This window comes from Nothoprocta perdicaria, unplaced genomic scaffold (genome assembly GCF_003342845.1).
Source record: "Nothoprocta perdicaria isolate Ctin4 unplaced genomic scaffold, notPer1 scaffold_12, whole genome shotgun sequence".
In the NCBI taxonomy this organism is placed as follows: domain Eukaryota; kingdom Metazoa; phylum Chordata; class Aves; order Tinamiformes; family Tinamidae; genus Nothoprocta; species Nothoprocta perdicaria.
Window position 1 is genome coordinate 2,359,834 of NW_020454316.1, and position 23,244 is coordinate 2,383,077.

The window sequence follows — 23,244 nt, forward strand, 5'->3', positions numbered from 1 at the left end:
AGGYTTGTACCCTTGTCTTGTGTTACAAATCCACCAAACAAATGCATCTAATTTGCTCAGGAAGAGTCCAGCAGGATATTATTGAGAATTGCTTCTTTTTCCTGGGAGTAGAGTTGGTCCTATTAGCCTAAGTCTGAGCATAGGCCTGCCTGTCTCTTAAAGGCATATAGAATCTGAATCTCCCACTGATCCCATGATAGCAGGAGGTATTTTACTCCTTTGAAAAGAAAACTGACAAAAGTGATGTTTGGAAGTAGCTTAATGATCACAGGTGTTCCGATTATTCACTCTGAAAATCCAAGTTAATGAAGTTTTCAAGTGGTAAATACAAGTGATCAAAGACTGAAAGATTACAATTCTTGTGTCAAGATTAATTAAGTCCAGTGTTTATGCATCACATCATGCTTTTCGGTAAGCACGCAACCTAATTCCTAGTTAATATTGTTTATAATTACTTACGCTTGGCTCCAGTTTTTATTTTGCTTCTTACTTTTCCTGTAAAGGTAATTTTAGCTTAAACACGTGTGGGCTGGGTTGGAAGATAAGGGCACATATTGTTGTAGTGCTCTGTTTGTGGGCTGGCCTGCCAGCCTGTTCTTGTAACTACATTGACCTTTTCCATGAGGTGCAATTATGTTCTATATTTGAACATATTTGGCCTGAGGTTGCTGACAAAGCAAGTGCTGTCACCATTCAGCTTTTGAACTCCTGTCTTTCTGATGTGACAGAGTGTTCCTGAAGTTGATCCTGCAGCAAATATGCACAATTCACAGTCCCAGCAGAGGATGAACACCAGTTCTTACTCTTCACCTTCTCCGACAGCATATTCTGCTCCTCAGGCCCCAGCTCTGCACGTGACTGGTCCCATCACTGCTAATTCTGAACAGGTACTGGGATGATGGCTCTGCTGAGTGAGGTTCTTTCAGTAGATCAAGTTAGAAAGCAGTTTTCAGAGGAACTTCAAATTTATCTCTTCTGGAGCTGGATATGTCTTAGGCCTGTTCCTGCTCAGTAATCACTCCTCCTATTTTAGTATAAAATCTACTTTTTAGATRTGTATGTATGGCCTAATGGTAACAGTTTTGAAACTTCCCAATCTGGTGCGTTAATGCACCTGGCAGTTGCCCGGCAGGTAAAGAGTTATTCCATTTCTTTCTGATGAGTTCAGCTTGCAAACCCAAGCAAACACTGTGATACAGGATCTTATTTTCTCTATGCAAAAATAATTTCAGAGTCAAAGATCCTATTCAGAAGTTCCTTCAGCTTTCCCTGTGTTTGAGTGAGGCACACGAGGTGCACTGAACTGAGGTCTGGTTTACATTGCTATTTTCAGTTGCTTCCCCATCCATATGAGCATAGCACATCTCTGTTTGTCATGGTAATGAACAGTCCTTCAAAACTCTTTGTTTTTATGCTACTTTTTCTAAAATTCTCTCCTGGCTAAGACTTTTATCCATTTTATTTTTTCCACTGGAATATCTGGAGCTTCACATATCAAGTCAGACAGAACGAGAAGTATCATTAGGCCAGTTCAAGAAAATAATCTGCTTAAAGCCAAAAAATGAGGGAGTATTTTGGTATCTTTTTTTATACCAATTTAGATTGCCCGGCTGCGCAGCGAGCTGGATATTGTTCGTGGGAATACAAAAGTGATGTCTGAAATGCTGACAGAAATGGTTCCTGGACAAGAAGATTCCTCAGATCTTGAATTACTCCAGGTAATGGTTTCTTAGTAAGTCTGTTTCTGATGCTTTCTGTGCTCGAGTCTTGGGATTTTTTAGTTTTTGCTGGAGTTCAGTTCCTTGAATTTTACATAGTGCTGTGTTGATCATCCAGCGGGGAGTACAGGCTCCCACAGCACTACGTTTGGAGGAAGACTGGGAATTGCGCTGTGCAATGCATCAGGTTTTGAAATCCATCCAAGAATTACTCTCTCCCATGCAGCAGCATCGTGCATTTCAGAGCCATCATGGCAACTGATGAGAGGCTTTGCAATAAAGAGCCTTTCAGTTACTGCCCATTGGGGTTGGACTGATCGAAACAAAAGAAGCTTCCAAGAAACCGAGTTGGACCGAAACAGTGCAGAGCAATTCGCTTGAATTCAGAAATGACCATGAACATCTTGAGAGCATAACCTTTACAGCACAGCTTTCAGGTGGAAGGACTTGACCATGAAGTGGARTGACAGAACTGATGCTTTATTCCAACTCATTCCCTTCTTTGACTGATGCATTCTAAATCCAGATCACAAAGCTGGGGAGAAACAATTTTTGATGACAAAGGATGGTTAGTCATTTGGAAGCTGTGAGCCCCATACTCGTATGCAAGAACTCCTTGCTTAGAGGTTTATATAGTCAACCCCCTTAAATAATTCCTGACATTTTCCCCAACAATCAAATGTAAACAGCTTGCTAGAGAGCCAACTCTGAGCAGAATAGATAGGTACTGTCAGCCCTCTCGGAATGGCAGCAAACAAACCTCTGAAATGTCACAATCTGCTTCTAAAGTGATGGGATCAAAACTGACATTGGAGAACACATTCCTCAAGCTGTTAAGGCAGCTGGATTGCACTAGGTGAAATTTATCCAGAGCTTAGGATGTCAGACCAAGCAAGGAAAACAAACACATTTTTGCTTTCATCCCGAAGGTTGTGTACCAACAAGTCATCCTAGTTTAGTGCTGAATTTTTGCTCTGAAGTGGAGCTAGGGGGTGGAAGATGACAGAGGGACATGCTTTAGATGAAATGTCAGTGCTTATTGAAGTATAACTGTGGGCCTAATCAGGCGCCATGCCATATGTCACGTTTCTCCTTGTAGTTCCTCCCCAACATACCAGTTTTGACCTTTGGTCTTGAGGCCTTTCAGACCAACAGGAACGAAGAATTCCACCAAATAATGATGATGGAAGAGATGTCCTGGAAGCACAAGAGCTCCTTATGTAGACAACCTAAGCCCAGATTTCTTGATATGAGTGACTTCTAAAATAAATCCCATTCTTTTGTATTCTTTAAAGTTTTCTTCTGACACGCCCCACTGCCTTTGCAGTCCTTTGTCTGTGGACTTGCTTGGCTGAAGGGAGCATTTCCGTGCATAGTTCAGTACTGAACTGGGAGTGCTCATCTTTCCCTTCTCATACTCCCGCTCCTTGTTGCATGTTCACCCTCATCTTCTCAGTAGTTGGTAAGATTGATGTTCCCAATCCATCTCCTCCTGGTGTCTAGCACATCCTTGGCTGCCCGTGGTCGCCCTGGTGAACTTTCCTTTCTYGCCTTTCCCACAGCGGGCATCTTTTAGTTTTTGAGGATGATTACACGTTGTTTTTTCTTCTCGAAAGCTCTCCTCTGTAAAGCTGTTGTATTAAAAGGTTTACAAATCACTAAAATACAGATATTTAAAGTGCTCAAAATTAACAAAGAATGAGGACTTTCAAATGTAAAAAGACTCTCAAGGTTTTAGACCACTATCTCTTGAAGGGCATATTTGATTAGATGTGCTTTTGGGTGACMTTTAGTCAGCCAAAGATAGACCTGTCTTAGTGTTTCTCAGTTGGGGGACACGTTTGGCTGTGAGCAGAGCTGAGCTAGATCTCCTTATTGCCAGCAGCTTATCAGGACGCGTGTGCACACTGTGTTTTTCCTAGGAGCTGAACCGAACCTGTAGAGCTATGCAGCAGCGAATTGTGGAGCTTATCTCACGAGTGTCCAACGAAGAAGTCACGGAGGAACTTCTGCATGTGAATGATGATTTAAATAACGTCTTCCTCAGATATGAAAGGTGGGACACCTTTTACGTCAACTAGTAACTAGTTTTCACATAAGTGTTRAAAAGATCAGTTGGCAGAATCGGCCACCCGGGCCAACAGCCCAGCATAACAAAATGTAGAGCAACCAAACCGCAGAGGCTCTCACAAAGTCTTCATGTGGTGTCTGACAGTAAATTTCAAGTTTCGGTTCTAATACTAAGATTGTTTTTATCATAGCCACTAGGTTTTGTAGGGCACATCTGTAAAATGCAGAGCACTGTTGTAGAAAGCTCTGGGAAGCGGCTGAGAGGTGAGTCTGTGAGCCCTGCTGTGCGGTGCTTGAGCCTGAAAGCAGTGTAGTTTCAGCCCTGCTTTCTTTCTCAGGCTCTGCACAAATATTCCTGCTGCTTCCTGGCGTGGGGAGGCTCCTCTGAGCTCTCTCTGTCCTCTGATCTCCGAGCTTTCCAGTTSCAGCACTGGTGCACGGGAAGCTGGCTGAGGAGGACATGACCTTAGTACGCAGAAAGGTTTTGTTTTTAAGGAGCATTTACAATCTCGGAGGAGTCCAGCAGAGCTGAGACTTTGGAGAGCTGCTCTGTGGGGATCGTCCCCAGGGGTGGGACTTGGGTCACAGGACGTTGGACGCGTTAGACAAAGGCGCCGTCAGCCCCATCTGCTGCAGTAGGTGACACGTGATGCCGCCGTCTTGGGAAAGTTTAATCTTCTCCTTAATCACAGGCCTGGGGAGGGAAGCACTAAAGAGCACCCTTTGTTCCTTGCTGTTGGAGCAGGGCTTTGTTTCTAAAGCCCTTTAAAAATAAATTAGCCTTCAGATCTCTGAATCTGTCACTGCAAAGCCTGGGGAGAAGAATCAGTGGTCTCGATTTCATTTTTGATTTGGTCCTTCAGAGAAAGTTGGGGCAAACTTTATAACAAATGCTGACTTGCTGTCTGAAACGGTATGTCCTGTTCAAGGGTATGATTCTACAAGTTGCAGAGGGAATCTGACACTGAGGCTCTGSCTGGTCACACTTAATAGTTTTTTCCCCTTGTCTTCACCTGCAACTTTTGCAGGGCATCTGCAACTTAATAAAGCTAAGCCTTATACACCTAAAAACGAACTTGAACAATATTAGCAGGCTTAGAGTTGTGGAATAGCTGTGCTGGTCTGAGTGCTTCCCTAAATTTCAATTCCTCCTGCCTTATTCCTTAAGTTTCAAGTTCATCACACTTGTTTCTAGCACATCTACTAAACCATAAGCCTTCTGGTGGGATATTTGAGGTGGGAGGTGTCTAATATTTCCAGCTAGGAGAGCTRGATTTCCAGTAGTACTAGACACCCACAGGTTTCTAAATTGAAATTTGGGCTTAAATTTATTTTTGCAGCCTTTTAAATCTGCAGTTTCCTCTGTTAATTTAAGAAAAAAAATGTGCTTGAAATTCCCTATTGTGTTTTGTCCAGCTGGAGAAAACCCACAGGATAATACAAGTATTTTGGTTTCGTACTGAATAGAGAGTGAGTTTTGCATGAGGAAAAATTCTAACGTACAGAAGTTCTGATCCCTGTGACAGCCTTTTGAAGGAAGTAGTTCCCTGTGATTTTTTTGAATTTATAAAAGCTAGGTTTAGGTTTGGGGCCCCAGATGCACAACTGGTTAGGGAAGAAATACAGAAGATACCAGATCTTGACTAACCAGACCTCTTCTCCTAAGAAATGTGGGATTTTAGACCAACATCATTATTTTGGGTGCTTGGAAAGTCCCAGGGTATTTGGACATGGGCTTTTACCATCTCTGAGCTGACCTAGAATATTTTAAGAGATGCATTTGCTAAGTCTTGTTTCTCTTGCCAGGTGTTGCCTGAGCAGAGCTGTGCTCGCGTGCATGTGGCTTCTAATTGACATTTATTGCAGCAAGGGGGAGCTGTTAAGTGGGACTAAGACTCACTGCGGCGCTCAGCTTCTTTAGCTGGAATATCCTTCCTGCCGCAGTTCGTCCTGGCCCTTGGCTAGCAGGATAGTCAATCAAGAAGCACTTCATGGATAAAACACAAACCCAACAATATATTTTTTGGTGCTGCATTATCGGATTGATCAGCCTAATACCCACTGTAGGCAAAAAGCAACTTCTGTAACACTATCCTCCCTTCATAATACCTTGGAATTAAAGCTTTTAAGGTTCCCTGGTGAACCAAGAAAAGGTAAGTTTAGTGGCAAGCATCACGTAACTTTGTTATAAATCTGTATTTTTCCTTGTTTATTGGTAGCCTTGTCAGTGTTTTTTTTAATATCTATACTTTTTAACAGATTTGAAAGATACAGGTCAGGACGTTCAACGCAAAATGCCAGCAATGGAGTAAGTGCCTACCTCTGTTATTTTATCAGCAGTTGCATCCACAGCTTCTCAGAAGTAATACAGTGCTGGGTCAGGTAGCATCTGTCCAGCACCATAACCTGCCTCTAGTGGCTTAGAGTAGATACGTAGCATATAAATATGTATGTATGAATGTGTATTCAGATGCACACTATATATATATATATGTATGTATGTCTATGTGTAATATTTTGTTTATATTTGAAAAAGCCACTAATGATTTTGTTTGATTTCCCCTAATTCTTGTTCACTACGTCTTACAATATAGTAGTTACGATTTATGTTCTCCATGCCATTCATAATTTTAGGGATTTCTGTCATCTCCTTTTTCAGTAGCCCCTTCCTAGGCYGAAGTGTTACAGCTCTAGTTGTTCCTTCTGTGAAGACTATTTTATAGTTTGATCTTCTGTCAGCCTTCATTGAATCTTTTTTTTTAAATTTTTTTTAAGTTCCCTCTCCTTTTTGTCAGGGAGAAGAATAGAGACAAGCAGAGTCTTTGCGAGCTGAGTGTGTGATGAATTCATACATGGCACTATGACATGTTCTATTCTGCTCTCCCAATTTTCTYTATTTACTTTGCCTGCCTCTTCTGCTGCAGTGCGATGCAAACTTCAGCACAGGCTCCRTGTTATAACTTTAATCACCACAAAAAAAAAAAAGTTTTGCTTCCGAAAATAGTTTATACCTAATGTGAAAAGCGGTAGCAAATTAAGTTTGACTTAAGTCTGATATTGATCCAGTGCTGAAAGAGGTGCAGAACTGGAGACATATTAGCCACATCTAAAGACATGTATGTAACGTTGAGGGGAGTTCCACTGTTGTGCTGAGTGGTTGAACTGAGCTAGCTGTGCAACCCATTAGGTTTCTTAGAYGCTCAGCCAAATGGACGATATATTTTTATTCTGCACTCAGCTCCCTATGATCTTAGTGACCAGGCCATTTGGCATTTTGCAAACAGACATTTTTAGGAAATACCCTTTATCTTTAGGTGTTGCATATTGCACTGCAGGAGAGAGCTCCGGCATGCATAACGAGCTGTGTTTTCTGTGTCCCAACAGGTCCTGAATGAAGTGACAGAAGATAACTTAATAGATTTGGGTCCTGGCTCTCCAGCTGTAGTGAGCCCAATGGTTGGAAACTCAGCACCTCCGTCTTCACTTTCTTCACAGCTCGCAGGGCTTGGTGAGCACTTGCTATAAGTACAACTGTCCATGAAGTCAGCTTGGTTAATGTCCTTGACGTTCTCACCTCTTTCAGCACTGCACCCATATCAGATCATTTAATTTGAAGCTGTTGCTTTTACAGTCAATAGCTGGAAGATATTGGTATGGACAAGACGAGGATCTGTTCCCAAAATTTTGGACCGTGTTAGTGAATAGTAAACATTTCAGGATGAAATTGGCAGCAGGTGAACCCCAGTTTCCGGATGTTGACTTCTTGGTCAGAAATACTTTATGCCGTGATGGTTAGCAACCCATCACCTCTTCTGGGGCAGAGGTAGAGAATTGTTCATAAATGATGCTCAGTGCATCATAAGTCTTAACTAGATGCTGTCTATATCTATCCTGTAGAGTTAATAACTTCTTGTTTAACCTATACAGTCATGAAAGAGGTGCTTGTGTGTGGTTTGCTGCTTCACTGTGTCGCTTCTTTTGCCTCTGTTTGCAGACTTGGGGACAAGCAGCGTCAGTGGCACCCTCAGCTCTCTACCCCACTGTAACCCCCGTGATGACTTTGACATGTTTGCACAGACAAGAGGCAGCTCCTTGGCCGAGCAGCGGAAGAAGTATGTTGGATTTATCTTTAGAGCTCTTTTGAATCATGGCATTACTGTTTTTATAGGGGCATAAACCTGAGACTTCTTTACTTCATTCCAGACTAAAAAGTTGTTCTGATGCATGTTTCCGTGCTTTTAATTTAGGCCTTGTGCTGTTGGGCTTTATTAGCATGAGCAGGCAGGGAAGTTCTTGCCACATTAGGGCTGACTGGCTGAGTAATTTCATTTGACTTCCTTGGTTAATGAGCTGACTGGAAACTCGGCAGTGAACTTGCCTTAATTTCTGCAGATGCTTCCTTTCAAAAAGGCATGTATTCCCATTTGCCTAGTCAATGCTTGAGATATAGGAGCAAAATGGGCCTTCACCTGAAGGTCACGGATATAGTTCTTTGGTGACTGAGTTACTGTCATCAGGGGTTTGGGAATGGAATTACCATCCAGTCGAACTCTCCCTACGGCCCAGCAGTGAAGCTCTCGGGCTGTGAGGGCAGTGTAGCTTGTCCGACTGCCACGCTCTCCCTAATTTGTTTATACRTGGAGGGCTTGAGTCTCTAGAGCTGCAAATCTGGCACTTTCAAGGGCATTAAATAGAGCCAATTATTTTAATGGAAAATAAATCCAGGCTCGTATTTAGAAATCCTTTGATCTGCCACAAGTGAGACTCATTAAAAAGACACTCTCAGGTATTTTTCATATATTATTTCTTGCCTCCCGGTTTCCAATTCAAGAGGATGTAGTGGCTACCAGCAATCAGAGTGTTCTCAGTATCTGTCTCAAACAAGAAATATTGAGTGGGTTAGCACAGACCTAAGCAGATTATCAAAAACTTATCACCCTTGTGTAGAGATCAGCTCTGAAAATCTGCTCCCAGCATATTGATTAGAATCTTCCATTTGCAACCATGAATACAGCTGTTTTTGCTGCCTCAGCTGTAATATCAGWGTTGAGAAGACATGCTGTCGTGTAGAGGGGTACATTACCGCCGGAGACTTCCGTCTGAGAGCCCTAAGGTGTAGTCAGAAAAGAGATGCAGCGAGGAGAGATCTAATGGAGGTCCCTCTGTCTCTTGTGCTAAATGAAGCACAAAACTAGTCTTCCCACACGGCACCTCTACCTCCTTCCGCGASCTAATAGAACAAGCAGCACACATCAGTCCATTGTTTCACAAGGGAGGATTGCTCCATCTTCCATGGATTGTACACACCATCAACGGAGCAAGAGCAGGGCAGTCAGGACGTGAGTGTGACTTGCTGAAATGCCTAGGTAGGAGCCTCTGGGTGCTGTGCTCGGCGCTTGGAGAAGCCAGCAGGCTGGGAGCAAAGGGCTTTCCTCCTGCCCCGCATGGGGCTGCTCCCAGGGCTTGGTGTTTGGGAAGGTTATGGCATCTGCTCCAGCTGATGGCTCCCCGCTGTGTTCAGAGGGAAAATGATGCTCTCACCTCTGTCACCTGACGACTTCATGTCCGTTATCGTTAGCATAAGAAGCTTTTTAAAAATCCAGCTTCCGTAAATAGGCAATGATTAACCAACCGAGTGCACTTTTTTTGGGCCCTTCACTGTAGTTGCTTAGTTACGCTAGCTCATAGTTACTGTTTGCGAACCTCCCTCCGCCTCCTCCCCACACACATCAAGTTCAGGATTCCAGATGTCATCATCAAAGCGCTGCCAAACTTGATCTCTAATCAGGCCTCTTTTCATACTCCCCTGCTAGCTCTTGGACATACTAGTGGTATCTCGTAACCTATTTGCTTACCTCTCTGGTAATGCCAGTCTTACTTTTTTTTTTCCTGTCTTTTTATAAACGTGCTTTTTTATCATGTCTTAAATTGATGGACACTCTTTATACAGACCAACTCCTCTGTTTGGAATGCACTTAATGCACTCTAAGGCTTGTCAGCAGGAAAAAAAGAAATCCTTTCCGATTTCAAAAGAAGTAAATCAGAGCAGCACGTGTTTTCTGCATGGGTGATGGCTGAACTTTTGTCCAGTTCTGTGGTTTGTTCCTGTGTTTCAGCGTGACCTATGAAGATCCACAAGCCGTCAAAGGACTAGCGTCTGCCCTGGACGTTCGGAAACAGAACACAGGAGGGGTAGGTCATTGCTCTGCATTTTGTTATCTGAAGTTGCGTGTGGAATCCAAGCTGGAGACAGCTGCTTAACTAAGACTTCTGTATTCAAGAGACATGCTAGTACTGGCTATTTTGAAACTATTATCTAGGAGCAAGTACTTGCTCAGTTATGATTTCTAAAGAGCTGCTGCTAAGAGCACCAACATAAAAGACTTCAAAGTCAGAGTGGGTACGTGCTCCTGTGCTCTCCTGTGCTCTCCCAGCCTGCGCAGGGGGTCAGCTGTGTGGCCATAGTCTTTACTGAAATGAATAAGTAGTGACCAGCCTTTGAGCACTGGTGTGCATTTGTTTGGTGTGTTTTGCCATATGAAATCTGTTCTGATTCTTCTGTTATGAAGTTGTTACAAATCTAGATGTTGTTCTAAGTATGTGGATGCATGGGCAAGTTACAGCAAGGGGAGTGATACAGGCTTCTGCGGCTGCCCGCGCCTGGCCATAGCTGCCCTTGGGTGCAACCTGTTCCTGGGGTTCCCTGCTACTTCGTGTGGGCAAAAGAAGCACCTGAGCCRTCACCTTGGAGCAGCTGACACTAGAAACCTGTCAAAGAGGGAGAGCTTGGCCAGCTTTGCACATGTAGGAGATGGTAGAAGTGGAAAGACTTTGCAGATCATCCCCCACTCCCTTTTTACCACCCAGCTTTTAAAAATTCTCCTGTTCTTTTGTACTCATCTGTTGTAACCCATGCAAATATTTATATGACTATATGAATATATGACTGAGCAAGTTCAGACACTCCTCCCAGTCTAATTTTGCTCTGTAGTGACCACTAGGGAGCATGGGAGAGCCTGTGTGGGATGCACACTGTGTCCTCCATGGAGAATTGCCTCCCCACCGCTTGGCTGCCCCCGGCCTAGTTCTTTCCTRTGTTGAAGTGGGAAGGCTGTGGGCAACAGGCATGGCCAGCAGCCTGTGCTCTGAGCATGAGGATGAGTGTGCAGAGCCAGCTGGGGTCACAGCTGCCCGCCTGCATTGGCCGCAGTTCACTAACAACAGGGCATCAGCAGTGGTTTCTTATGGAGCATCTCCTGCCCCRCCGCTCTGTCTGCTCAATCCTGTCCCTGGTATCCTGGGGGGAAAAAAAGGGGTCATTTGTAACCCATGTCAGCCCTGGGACCAGYTTCCAGGGTGGCCCTGCAGGTGCTCATGGCAACTCCTAAGGGAAGGGGAGGCTTGGAGAGCTGGGAGCAGAACATTAGGATGGTGAGACAGGAGCTGGGGAAGCCAGCGCTGCAGCCCAGGCGCCCTGTGTCCGGGAGCTGCYGCACTCTGTTATTGGGAGGACCTTGCAAAGGGTTTGAGGTGCTGGTCTTTGTTCCTAGCCAAGCAAAGCACGCACTYAAGGGGCTCACATTCAGCTGCTTGTCAAGGGGGCTGTATTCCCTTGGTGGTTTTGGGGTTGTGTCCTTAGCTATTAACACTTTTATTCTCGGCCAGTTCTGCTTGGGGCACCCATGGGATGTGTCATTCACACCAGTGTCGCTGCTGCCCTGCCTGAGGTGTTGTCATTTCAAAGGGCTGTGTCTAAGCTAATCGGATGGGTCAAAGTATTTTGGAGCAGACACTTTATGGAGTGTGGAACTTTGGGCTCTGAGATGTTGGAGCTCAGACTTTCAGCCTCTATTCAAAGGTCCTCATGACTGTGTCGTGCAATCAGAAGAGCTTGTTTTGAAATGCAATCTCTCAGTAATTGGTAAATAATACCTCTTATCCAGTGTCGTGAGGCTCGTGGGTGTCTCTTCTTAAAGGAAATAAAGATTAAGCTCTCCTAAAGTTACCAGTCCCAGCATGTGTGGGAAAAAAAAATCTGGCACTGCTCAGTAAATGAAAGACAGGCGTTAATTTGGGTAGAGAGCTAATTTAAGAACAGCCCCGGGGAGGAGCCAAAAGCTTTGCAACACATTCTTCACACACTTCTTGTTCCAGCACAGTTGTCCAGTGGTAAAATTCAGCACATCCAACGTTTCTAATGTAGTCGTTCTCAAAAAGGTCTGCAGAGAGAAGGCTGGTCACGTGGCACGAGCTGCCTTTTAATGTGCTTTAGCAGCTGGAAAGAAGGCAAGCTAAAAATACATCGTTTTCTTAATATTGCTTTTCCATGTTGGGAATTGCTTTTGTTGCGACAGAGAAGTTGCATGAGCACTGCTGGGAGGAGAGGTGTCCAAGAAACAATTCTCTAACCTTGCGCAGATAGCAGATAAAGCTGGGGTGATTTCCCTTTTTTTTTGCCCAGCACAGGTAGTGCAGTGAGCCATGAGGTATCACAGCTGATTCTCCAGTATCTGCTGTGATGGGGACAGGAGAGGTGTCCCACCTAAAATGGGTGTTTGGAGCGAGGAGCTTGAACACACAAGTAGCTCTATGGAGCCAGCCTGGTTCTGGTCAGCAAGCTGGGACTGAGCAGGCGCCGCYGGAGCTACAGAGCTGACCCTGCAGCACGGTCCCAGCTCCAGGGCATGGTGAGAAGCTCAAGAAACCATCTTGAGAGCTTCAGTGCTGCCTGCGACTTGCACAAACCACCGCATTGTCAGCAGTCCTGACCCGCAGCGCGCTGCGAGACGGGCACCGTGACGGGTGCCAGCCGCTCAGCAGCCTCTGATAACTTCCCCTCCTGCTCCACGGCAGCATTAAAGCTGTCGTGTTGTCACAGGAGCACAGAGTGGCTGAGGTTGGAAGGGACACATTTCCCAGGGCCCTGTCCACGTTACTGTTAAGGTTTGAGGCAGAGTTCGGGAGTTTGGCTGTTGAGATCGAGCAGGTAAGTAAAGGAGGCTGCAAACTGCAGCTTTATAAAGAAGCAAAATTCCACTGTGCCTTGTAGAAGGGCTTCTAGTGAAGTCTGGCTGTTTTTAGCAACTTGTGCACTTACACTTCCTCTTCTTTTAAGAAGATGACAAACATTAGCCTCACTTCTTATCAGTACGTTTTTTTTTAAGAAGAGTATGGAGGCAGTGCTAAAATTCTGTAAACTGTCTATACAAAGTGAAGTGGCCGGGGTGAAGCCTGTTTATCCATGGAGATTGTCAAGAGGCAGCAAATGGGGATGTGGCTGTTGCCAGAAGCTGCTCCATGTGTGTGTGAATGTGTGTATGTGTATTTGCAGTTTTTAACTTGCTGCTGTTGTATTACATTTATCATGGGTGTTGCTCTGGTTTCTCTCTTTATGGACCTTTCTGTTCTCAACACAGAGGAGAGGTAAAGGTGGGAACTCAGACATGGAGCCCATAGACAAGTGGCTAATTACACAAGGAATGGTGAGGACTTCACCAGTGAAGCGATTCCTGCTGACCCCAGTCCTTTTTTACCTAGAATAACCACCCTGCATTCACCTCTCATCCCACCCTACTGAACCACCCCAAATCAGACAGTACAAGGAGTTTCTTTCCCACCAACCTCATTATTGGGACAAAGAGAAAGATTTATGCCAGTTCCTGGTTACTGGTTTACAAAGGCCTGTAACCAAATGAATCATTTGCAGGAGTCCAGATCCTTGAGAACAAACCTGGGGGTCCTTTTGGTTCCTTATACTGTCTTGATTTCCTTATGCAGTATCCACTTTTCGAGGGATAAACACAAGTCTCACSTATCTTTTCCATAAAGAGGACACTTTCTAGATGCCTTTAAACCAGCCCCTTCTGGCAATGCATAACTTCATGATCTAGAAGAAACGTGGAGGGCGCAGGATCATATGTGGTTGGATTGAGTAGTGGAAGGTTGCTTCTATATGAAAAGAAAAGGACGAGAGAACTCCTAGCAAGACTGACATTTTCCACCTCATGCCAGCATTAGAATTCAGACTCCTAGGGGTATAGTTGTGTTTAGACTGCAAGAATTGAATTCCTATGCTGAGAGATGCCAGTGGTTTGCTAAAATTCAAGCTGTTGGAGATCACTGGGGTTTTCTGCGCATTTTGACCTTGTTTGAAGTCGTCGCTCAACAACATGCCTGCAGAGGAAAATTCAGAAGTTTGTCTCAAGTGCAGAAGTCTGCAGGAGGTAGCAAATAGCCTTAAAAGCAAGTTCTAGACCAGTTTTGTTTCTTGGACTTTATAGTCCATCATTTTAGGTGTTTGAAAATAGTATCAGTAGTGTGACTTAGCTGTACAAAGTCCTAAAAGTCCTTCCAAAAAGATGTTGGACTTATACAACATCTCTAAACTTACAATGTTTCTTGAAAAAGAGAGAAAAAAAGAAAAAAAAAAAAGTGTGTTCCATAATCCCTTATTGCTTGGGGCAAATTTACAGTGTGGGGACTGGATGTCAGGAACCTGTGGAACGGGAATGCTGCTAGGGAGCACCTTGAGATTCCCACATCTCCCAGTACTTGGAGAGAGAAACCTATCCCAAAGGTAAGATTGAAAAAATCCAGAGCTTAAGATATCAGAGTGCACCGACTCTGTCAAACGCTTTTCATTTATGCTAGATTTCRATCTAACCCAGACTGTTTCAGAGGCCCAGCTTGTGAATCTATTAAAGAATACGCCTGCTGCATGCACAGTAATTGGATATGTGCATATATATATATATATATATCTTTATGTATGTAATCATACCTGCCTGCTTATTCAAGCACCCAGAAGCAGCTCTGTACCTGTTAGCACACGCAGGGAAATGCAGCTGCAGCTCCAGCRTTTCATTTCAGCAGGGTTTTATTTCTGCAGAGACCCACAGCTCGTAACACGGGAGTGAAGGAGCTGCAAGAGGAGCGGCGCCTGCTTGGCCGCCTCCGTGGCTCCGTTGCAGCCAGGGACATCCTGCACCACTGCTGGATGCTCATCCGTAATGAATAATCCAGTGATGGAGTTAGTTTCTCTGCTTTGCCTTGCCCCTGTTTACAAGAGCAGGGAGGCATGAAATTGGCACCCCTGCCGTTCGCACCATTCACGCCAGCGCTTTATTAAAAAAGCACAAACAATATTCGCTCGTTGCCTTGTGCTTATTCGGCCTGGAAAAAGGATACTGCAGCGTTCACGGAGGCATACGGATTTGGGGAGGGAAGGGGGTCCGGCCAATTGCTGCTCTCACAAGCCTGCCCCCCTCCTTTGTATGCTAAATAAGAGAGAGAAATACCTAAAACGAAACCAAACTAATCCTTAACTCTACGTCTCTCTTAACTGGCTGTAGTTCTTAACCGTATTCATTAATATAACTTTGTAGCCCGTGCAATGTGAGTGGAATAACTGTCATCCCAGGTATGAACTTGATGCTGAAATTCCTTGGTACCTTTTTGTGCTTCTAAGACGAGAGGGGAGAGAGGGGTGAGCTGGCGCTGTGCCCGTACAACAGGAAGACACCTGATACTCCCCAGCTTTCTTGCTCTCACAAAAGCCCACCAAAGAGCTGTYCACATCCCCTGTGACCCGATACTCCTGCAAACCACAGTACTTTTAAGGTTAGGGTTGAGTTCCTCCCGCTCCCTTGCCTTGCGTCTCRGTTTACCGACGGGCTTTGCAGAGCAAGGCGCGTTCGGGGCTCAGTTCGTGCCCTCCGTGTGAATTTGGCAGCCTCGTTCCTGGTTCAGCTTAACCTGCAGTTCAGTTTTGTTAGCAGTGTGATGACAGGGCTGTGGAGAAATAAGCTACACCTGTGTCTACCCCAGCAATGCCTACAGAACTAATAGAGACRTAATCATAGCCACAGAAAACGCTCCTGGTTCCAGTGTGAGTTACTGCACTTAGAGAAGTTGTATAGGCTATTGCAGGAAATGATATGTTTGCATTGTAAGGTCTGAGTCCTTGCTAGCAACTTGAGTCACGCAGGTGCCACATAAAGGTCTCTACCGGCATCTCTTAGTCACAGGCTTTAACATCAGGCGACCGCATTTTAGTGCAGGTGGTTGCACTACCCCTTGTCGTGGATTCGAGCAGTCGTAGAGGGTTGTGTGGWTATATTCCTTGGCTAAAACAATCCGTTGTTCTGCTCACATGCCAGTTAGATATTTGTTATGAAAGTGGGAGGCAGATGTGCTTAGTTCACCATGTCAGGAGAGACGTTATTTGGGATGGCAGCAGGAAAAATGAAGCAGAATTCACGTAAGATGCTAGGAGCAGTATTTCTGCCTTGCATTCTGACTGCCACCAACCTGCTGGCCAACGAGCAGATTCTTTTCCRTAGTAAAGATTAAACGAAGCCTTTGTTGAGATGTTGTTAATTAGGAACAGAGCGGCATGCCGCCATGTCTGCCTCCAATAAAGAGAGATAGGATCTAAGATGTGGAAATGGCTTGGGTAACTCGAGACTATTGAAATACGTCATCTTCTTGGAGACTAAGGGACTCGAATTGTGGACAAACCGAGAAAGAAGCGTTTGAAGATCTTGTTTCTTCGTGTRGTAGGACCTCTTCCCTTTCCAAGGGCAAGCAGGCGTGTTTCCTTCTTCTGAAGGCCACATGGGTTTCGTTATCCATYAAGTCGTTGCGTTTTATGGAGCACTCTACAGGCACAAGTCTAACAGGCCGCGTGAATGCAGGTTTTCGCTGTCTGGACTTGCCTACGAGATCCAGATTAGCTGGTTGTTGTCCGGGCACATCAAGCTGTGTTGGGGAACGTGCTGCACCTGAGCTCTTGCCTTCCCCATCTATGTGATGGGTAAACAGAGTTACAAGTAATCAAGCAGCTAATTAAATCCTTGCATGTGAAGTCAGATGTGTGCTAATATTGAGGCCAGGAAGCTATTTCAAGATCACAGCAGCCTTAAATAGATTATAGGTCTGTAGTAAGAAGCTGGAGGGGAGAGCGTGCGTCTTGGAGCTCTAATTCTGCTGCCACAGGAACGACAGACGTTTTTTCCCTATTGCTAAATAAGAGGGAAAGTGGATAGTAGCCAGCCAAGTATTGGTGTCAGCTTCGTTAAACATCTAGAAAGAAGTGAATTAACTAAGCTACCACAAGGCAGTGTTCTAGCAACAATTAGCAKGGACCTTGTTAAACGTTTTAAGAACATTAATGAGCTCACCTAGAGACCTGAATTGTCATTTCATACCTGCTTCTTTTCCAGAGGGATCATTTTTAATAGAAATAAAATGTGATAATAATAACCTCAAACTGACTTTTTAAGGGTAGAATATTGGATTTTATGAGGAAATCCATTGGCAATACCTTTTTGGCTTTTGACTGCTAGCAAAAACACCGACGGCATCTCATGGAGATAATATGAATGTGAGTTGCAGGTTCCTGTGGGCTTGGTGGGACTGAAAGCTCGCCTTTGTTCTCCTAGCCAGCCTTTCCCATTTCCCTTTCAGGACCTTGAGGATCCCAGTGGTAAGATTTTCCAAAGACTGAAAAAAGAAAAAAAAACCACACACACAAAAAAAGAGAAATTTTGAATGAGCACTTCATCTTCTAATTAAAACTAGTTATTTTAAGTGCTCTAAAATATTTTATGACTTAATTTCCACATGCTAAGTGTACAGACCTTTTAAAAAAAAAAAAAGAAATCACAATATCGTTATAAAAACAGCTCTTTCTGCCAACACGGACTATCAGGGGAGCTGTCGTGCCAAGACTGAGAGGCTTCACTAGACCGTGTGTGCTTGCATAATCAAAGAATTAGCAAGAATCTGTCCCATTCTGGAGCCATTTCCATTTAGCCTGTGGCTGCCACCGCTGTTTGTTCTCAGGAATTGTTGCCTTTTTTTTTTTTTTTAATGTGTAAACTAGCTAATTTATTTTTGCATTGCTTCTGTTGTGCTTCAGGGAATTAATCTTGACAAAACTGCCCTCTGCATTTAGGGCTTCTGGAAAGGGAAAGACTTGCCAAGTACACAACTCGCTGGCAAGAAAGTAAAATCCTGTGTGTGGTCAGTCCCCAATTAAACGTAACTAGTGCAATGTTATACTTAAAACGTTTTAAAACATCTAGTTACACTTGAAAGCACTTTTTTTTCCCCCTTTTCATTCGTGAACAAATCAAACCTGATACATTCAATGTGGGTTTTATAGGCAGAATGGGGCGGAGAGTCTGAGGAAACTAAATTGGCAGCTTGAGCGTGGAAGGAGCAACGGATGCAAATCCTCAGCCCTTCCATAAGCACACAGAAAGTGCTGGAAAAAGGGGGGAACGTCTTTAAAGGTCAGCTCTGGATAACAAATAGCTCACAAGCTCCAATGTTTATCTTACACCTCTTAGTACTTCTTATATATGACCTGCAAGAAGTGTTCTTGCATTTCTGAGGTTTTTATTTATTTGTTATATAAAGCAAGTCTGTCTGGAAATAAAAGTGCTTTCTTTAGATTTATTTTTTTTTTAGCCCTACAAAACAGAGCAGCTTAGACTCCTGAACTGCTGCAATGTTTTAGAGGGCTCCATTACTTGCCAGGGCATCTGTAGAGTTTTCAGGATAAGCAACACTTGAATTCCTGCTCCTCCTAATAGGGACTGCAGGAGCATTGCCCTTTTTAGAGCAGCTGCATTTATCCACAGAAAAGCAAAATAACCCCCTTTCTTGCTCGTTCCTCCATGCATGCTTTCTCATACAGGCTTCAAGGAAGCAGGTACTTTCTGAGCTGCTTCCAAACCACCAGCTCTGAAGGCTGCACTTCCCAATGCATCAGTTACMACGTGCAATGTTAAGTAACATAGGAGTGAGACAGCCATTGAACCTTCAGCAGTAGATTTTAGATAGCCGTAGGCTGAATAAGCCCATTGTTTTGTGTCTCTGTGAGCCCAAAGTCGTTAAATTAACGAGTCAGTTCAACGCGATGCAGCTTGTCCCCGGGAACAGRCGTGTGGGAAGGTGCTCGCAGAGCCTCCTCCTGCTAACAGCGCCCCGGCCAGCTCGCAGCAGCTCCAGTGCACTGCATCAGCACTTCACGTGCACCATTCAGCTCGTCATTACTCAGGAAAAAGGAATTTATCCCCAATCTAGGCCCTTCTGGGCTAAGRGAGCTGAGCAGCCCATGCAGCACCTCCCTGGGAGAGAGGTCCTGCAGTTYCCCCTTCCTTTAGATAAACCCTCCTTTTGTAGCCTCCTGGCACCACCAGCTTAACCTCAGCAGCCTTTGCCTCGAGCAGAGGGTTAAGTGACATCTTTAGAGCCAAGGGCCCCTGGATGAGAAGAAAACAGTTTTGTGGAGGTCAGTGAACGCCCCGCAGCCCACACTACTGCCTCCATAGCTCAGCATCCTTGTGTCCTCCTCTACTACAGTCCCTGGGGAACTTGGTCACCTCCTCTTCCTGGGAGATGATCTGTAGAGGTCCCTTCCAACCTTAAATATTCTGAAATATTCTGAAATATTCTGAAATATTCTGAAATATTCTGAGAGAGCTCAGGCAAAACTCCAGACAACCTCTGACACCTTTTCCTCCTAGAAAAGCTTCCCTAGAGCTTTTTCAGCTCTGTCAAGCTCGCTCTGCCCCCAGTCCAGCAGCTCGGCTGCGGAGTGCTAGCCTGGGACCTGGATGCCTGACACTGTTTTCCAAGCTTTTCTCGGGCTGTCCTTACTCAACACATTATGGTGTTTTCCTGTTTACTTCTCCCGAAGCCCTCTGTTATGTTTAYGCCATGCAGTTGGTCCGGAAATTCTGCATTTACTATGTAGTAATTTCCCAGGGCAGGCCCCATGGGTGGCCCGGGGCRCTCGGGGCAGCAGTTACCCTTGGGCGCTCGACGTGCCGTAGCCGCTGTGCCCATCACCACTGCGCAGCTGAACGTGGGCAAAACTCTGGTGCCTTTTCCCTGGCCTCCTTGCCAAGGGCTCCAAGGCTTTGGAGTGGGAGCCGAGCGGAGCTCCAGCACTCCGTTAATCCCCTCCTTCCTATCCCAGCTGCACAAAACCAGCTCTTGATGCTGAAAACCCCTCTAGCTGCCACCTCCGGACGTTCTCCTCGGAGCCGCTGCCACCCGCGCGGCTCGGCCGCCCCTGCCGCAAGCGGTCACCTCCGGCAGAGACCCAGGCCTTGCCAAGGCCCTGGCACCGCGGCGGGAGGAGGCTCTGGAAGGGAACACAACCGCGTGTCTTGGGCACCCAACACCTTCGGAGAAAAAGCACTTCGCCTCTATGGACTGGAGACTTTGAGCCCCTCTTTTTGCTAACCCCTCATCGTGGCTAATACCCATAAAAAAAAAAAAAAAAAACCTATAAATTTAACATTTCAAAACCTAACTGATATCCAGTATTCTACCCTTAAGAGCTTTTCACGATCAAGATTAGAATCATCAGTCCATCTTGATGGTTTTAATATGTGGTCGGAAAGTTACCCGTCTTACACTGGCATCCAGTCACGTCATTCCCCATAATCTTTCTCTTGGTTTTGTTAGCCTTGTTGTTCATAATTTCCTTTCCGCATGTTTCTTTATTTGAAATGCTGTTTATATTTTGTTGCCTTTTTCTTTCCAGCACATCTTACATCTTTGTTTTTGTTTTGTTTTGAATCTTATTTCTGGCGTTTTCCATCGCTCTGTGGCCACGATTGTGGATGTGTTTTGGTTTTTGCCTGCCTTGCTGTTCTCTCGCTGCACTCCCTAGATCCCTGTTGCACAGTCCTCTGTCATGGATGACATTGAGGAGTGGCTCGGTACCGACTTGGTGAGACTCTTTATATTTTCATTTCTTCCATGGACAATAGCATTTTGTATGGATAACTTCCAAGGCGCTGCTCAAGTTACTGGTGCTTCTCTGTGGTTAACGGGGAGGCAGTGAAACTTTTGAATCCTGCAGCTGATTTCCCTTAGAGCAAAATACAGAAATATGTGGAGATAGGGTTGTGTTCAGCAATACAATCAAAACATTTTTTTTCTCAGCTATTTTATTTTCACTGCTCCATTTTACCATCACGTAAGTGCATGCATTGCAGAAATGTCCTGTTTCTGATTCCCATATAGGAAAGCATTTAAACATGTGCTGGAGTTTACCGGTCTTCTCCACRGGACATTAAGCACATGCTTAAAGCTGCATTAGTTTTGACAGGGTCTAAGTACCTGCTCAATTTTAGGCATGCTTTTAAGAGCATGCAGTAGCAGGACTTAGATTCCTTTCAAACTGAGATGGGTCTGTTCAGACCAGCAATCGGGAAATTTTGACGTGTAATAATAATGTTTATAAAATTTATGACAACATCACTTCAACATTTGTAAATTAGTTTCTCCTTAGATTGTTATCTGGCAAATATTAAACAAACAAAGAAAGCCAAAGACTTCTAACTGAGAGGAGCTCTTTGGTTCAATMTGGGGTTTATTTTGCTGTACCTATACACGCTCATTTAAGCAGCACAACAGCCAGTATGCATTTATTTAGGTCTGTTTTTAATGTAAATACCTGACTCAAATTAACCAGGTGTATTTTGAGGAGGGGTGGTGGGTTGCATTTCAAACTGCTCTTTTAAACACAGTGTTAGTGAATCCAAGGGTTTCTCCGTGGTCACCACATCTGCAAAGTGCAGCTCCTTGCATTGCTTCTTATACCTGCAGAGATCTCTCACAGGAACCTCCCTGCTCCTTAGGCCTCCTCCAGCCTTTTGCTCTTGCCCCTTGAACCTCCTGCAGATCCCTGCTTCCCAGATGCTGGGATAACTGCAGACACCCTCCAAATTGTCACTCCCCAGTTCAGGCCCCAAAGGAGCTGTTTGCGTGGAAAGGAAGAGGCTCTTGCTCTCAAAAGCCTTTTAAATATATTAATAAACCCCAGCTTTCAGTGTTTACGTTTGGTAGATTGCCTCTCTAATAAAACATCACTGGTTTTCAGCAGCAGGCAGTAAGTGCAGTAAATGTAACATATCCTCTCTGCTTAAATAGTAAATTTTTGCTATCACCATTTAAATTAATTTAACAGGGAAATGTGACAGAGAAAATCTTACGCAGAGACAGTCAAGGTAGTTTTGTACACGTGCTACAGCTTAGATAGCACTGTTCAAAACTAGCAAAGCACCAAAGTGCAGGGCAGGCCCCTGAAGAAGCCTGGGTGTCACCTGCATCCCAGCCGTGGCTGCACTGAGTTTCCTTTCCCTGGTACCTGGATGCCCCATCATAACCATTCGTGGACAAACGTACCCTCCAAGGAAGTCTGACTTGGATTTTTTAGTGTTCTCCCTGGATTCCCCTATGGTCCTGTTCTGGTAAAGGTTCATTTCAGCTCCCTGCTTCCCAGCTGGACCAGTTACAGCTTAGGGTAGCTAAACGTTATTTTTTTTCGCCTTATCCTTTTTGGAGCAATCCAGAGCAAACAGTACCTGTGCTTGGGGTGCTGTGGCTGCTGTGTGTGCCTCTGGAAACTGCAGTACAGTGGAAAGCTATTAGGTGCTGGGTGATGTATAATTCCCAGGCATTAAACACCCTTGTGAGGCCAGTCACTGTGCTCCCAGTCTCCCAGTAGAGAAGCCAGGACATGCCAAAATAGGTTCAGCTTGAGACTTTTAAGCAACGTTATAGTCCATTTTTAACATCCTGACGGGATGACTATTATGCCACCTCCTTGGACTAAATTTAATCTCCATATTAGGGAACTGCTGTGAATTCACATGTGGCAATGCACACAGCTGGGAGAAACGCAGYGACCCTGTGGCATCCCAGCCCTTGTATCCCACGGACATATGCTAACTGCCTATGTGCTTCTTGCCTCCGGCCACAGTCCTGTCTTTTTAAAGGACTGTGTGACAGAAAAGCACCTCCAGCGCTTGTCCCCTCGCTCTGCCGTTCAGGGAAATGTCAGTCACCGTTGGCATCCTGACATAGCACCTGTGTGATTTCTCTAGGTCACCTTGCTCAAATGGTCACTGCGTAAAAACGGGTGATGGAAACTGTCCAGTTGCTTTCAATGTGTGTAGAGGATAATAGAGAAGTGCACACATGCACTGCGTGTTCACATGTGCCCTTTTGTTCCAATTGCAGAAAGGAGAAGAACTGGAAGAAGGAGTGACCAGTGAAGGTGAGCAGAGGCACCAGGGCTGGGAGCTGTTCCCAGGCTTGTGTGCAGGCCGAGTTACGATCCCTGCTGAGATGCTCCCTGCTCCCAGGCTGATGCTCCACACCAAATGCTTCTGCACTTGCAGAGGGAAGAGAGTATTTCAGCTCTCAATGTTGGTATTCAATGTGTTAGSAGTCCTCCTGGCTCTGTGTGCTTTCTTGCCCTCTTCCCTGGGCTGTGCAGCGTGTTTGTGCCAAGAGGAGCCCGCACCCGGGCTGCTCAGCCCTTTGGAATGACGTTTCCCTGCTCCTCTCCCAGCCGATGGGGTAGTGTGGGCTTTGATATCTCTGCTGACTGAACTCGGGTATCTCAGGGGACATCCTGACCCTT

The 23,244-nt window shown here is 45.0% G+C and overlaps 1 protein-coding gene across 5 annotated transcripts in view; it reads left to right on the plus strand.

The window, feature by feature from the left end:
• Positions 1-23,244, plus strand: part of TOM1L2 (target of myb1 like 2 membrane trafficking protein) — a 51,020-nt gene that overhangs the window by 26,245 nt on the left and 1,531 nt on the right. The window contains exons 5-14 of one of the 5 annotated variants that reach the window (XM_026053838.1): positions 729-887; positions 1,602-1,718; positions 3,641-3,774; positions 6,048-6,096; positions 7,173-7,296; positions 7,783-7,900; positions 9,905-9,980; positions 13,205-13,270; positions 20,482-20,541; positions 22,839-22,875. In XM_026053838.1, coding sequence (XP_025909623.1) covers positions 729-887; positions 1,602-1,718; positions 3,641-3,774; positions 6,048-6,096; positions 7,173-7,296; positions 7,783-7,900; positions 9,905-9,980; positions 13,205-13,270; positions 20,482-20,541; positions 22,839-22,875 — 940 coding nt within the window. Of the gene's footprint in view, positions 1-728; positions 888-1,601; positions 1,719-3,640; positions 3,775-6,047; positions 6,097-7,172; positions 7,297-7,782; positions 7,901-9,904; positions 9,981-13,204; positions 13,271-14,676; positions 14,821-20,481; positions 20,542-22,838; positions 22,876-23,244 lie in introns of those variants that run through there. The other 4 variants (XM_026053837.1, XM_026053839.1, XM_026053840.1 and 1 more) reach the window with 4 other exon arrangements.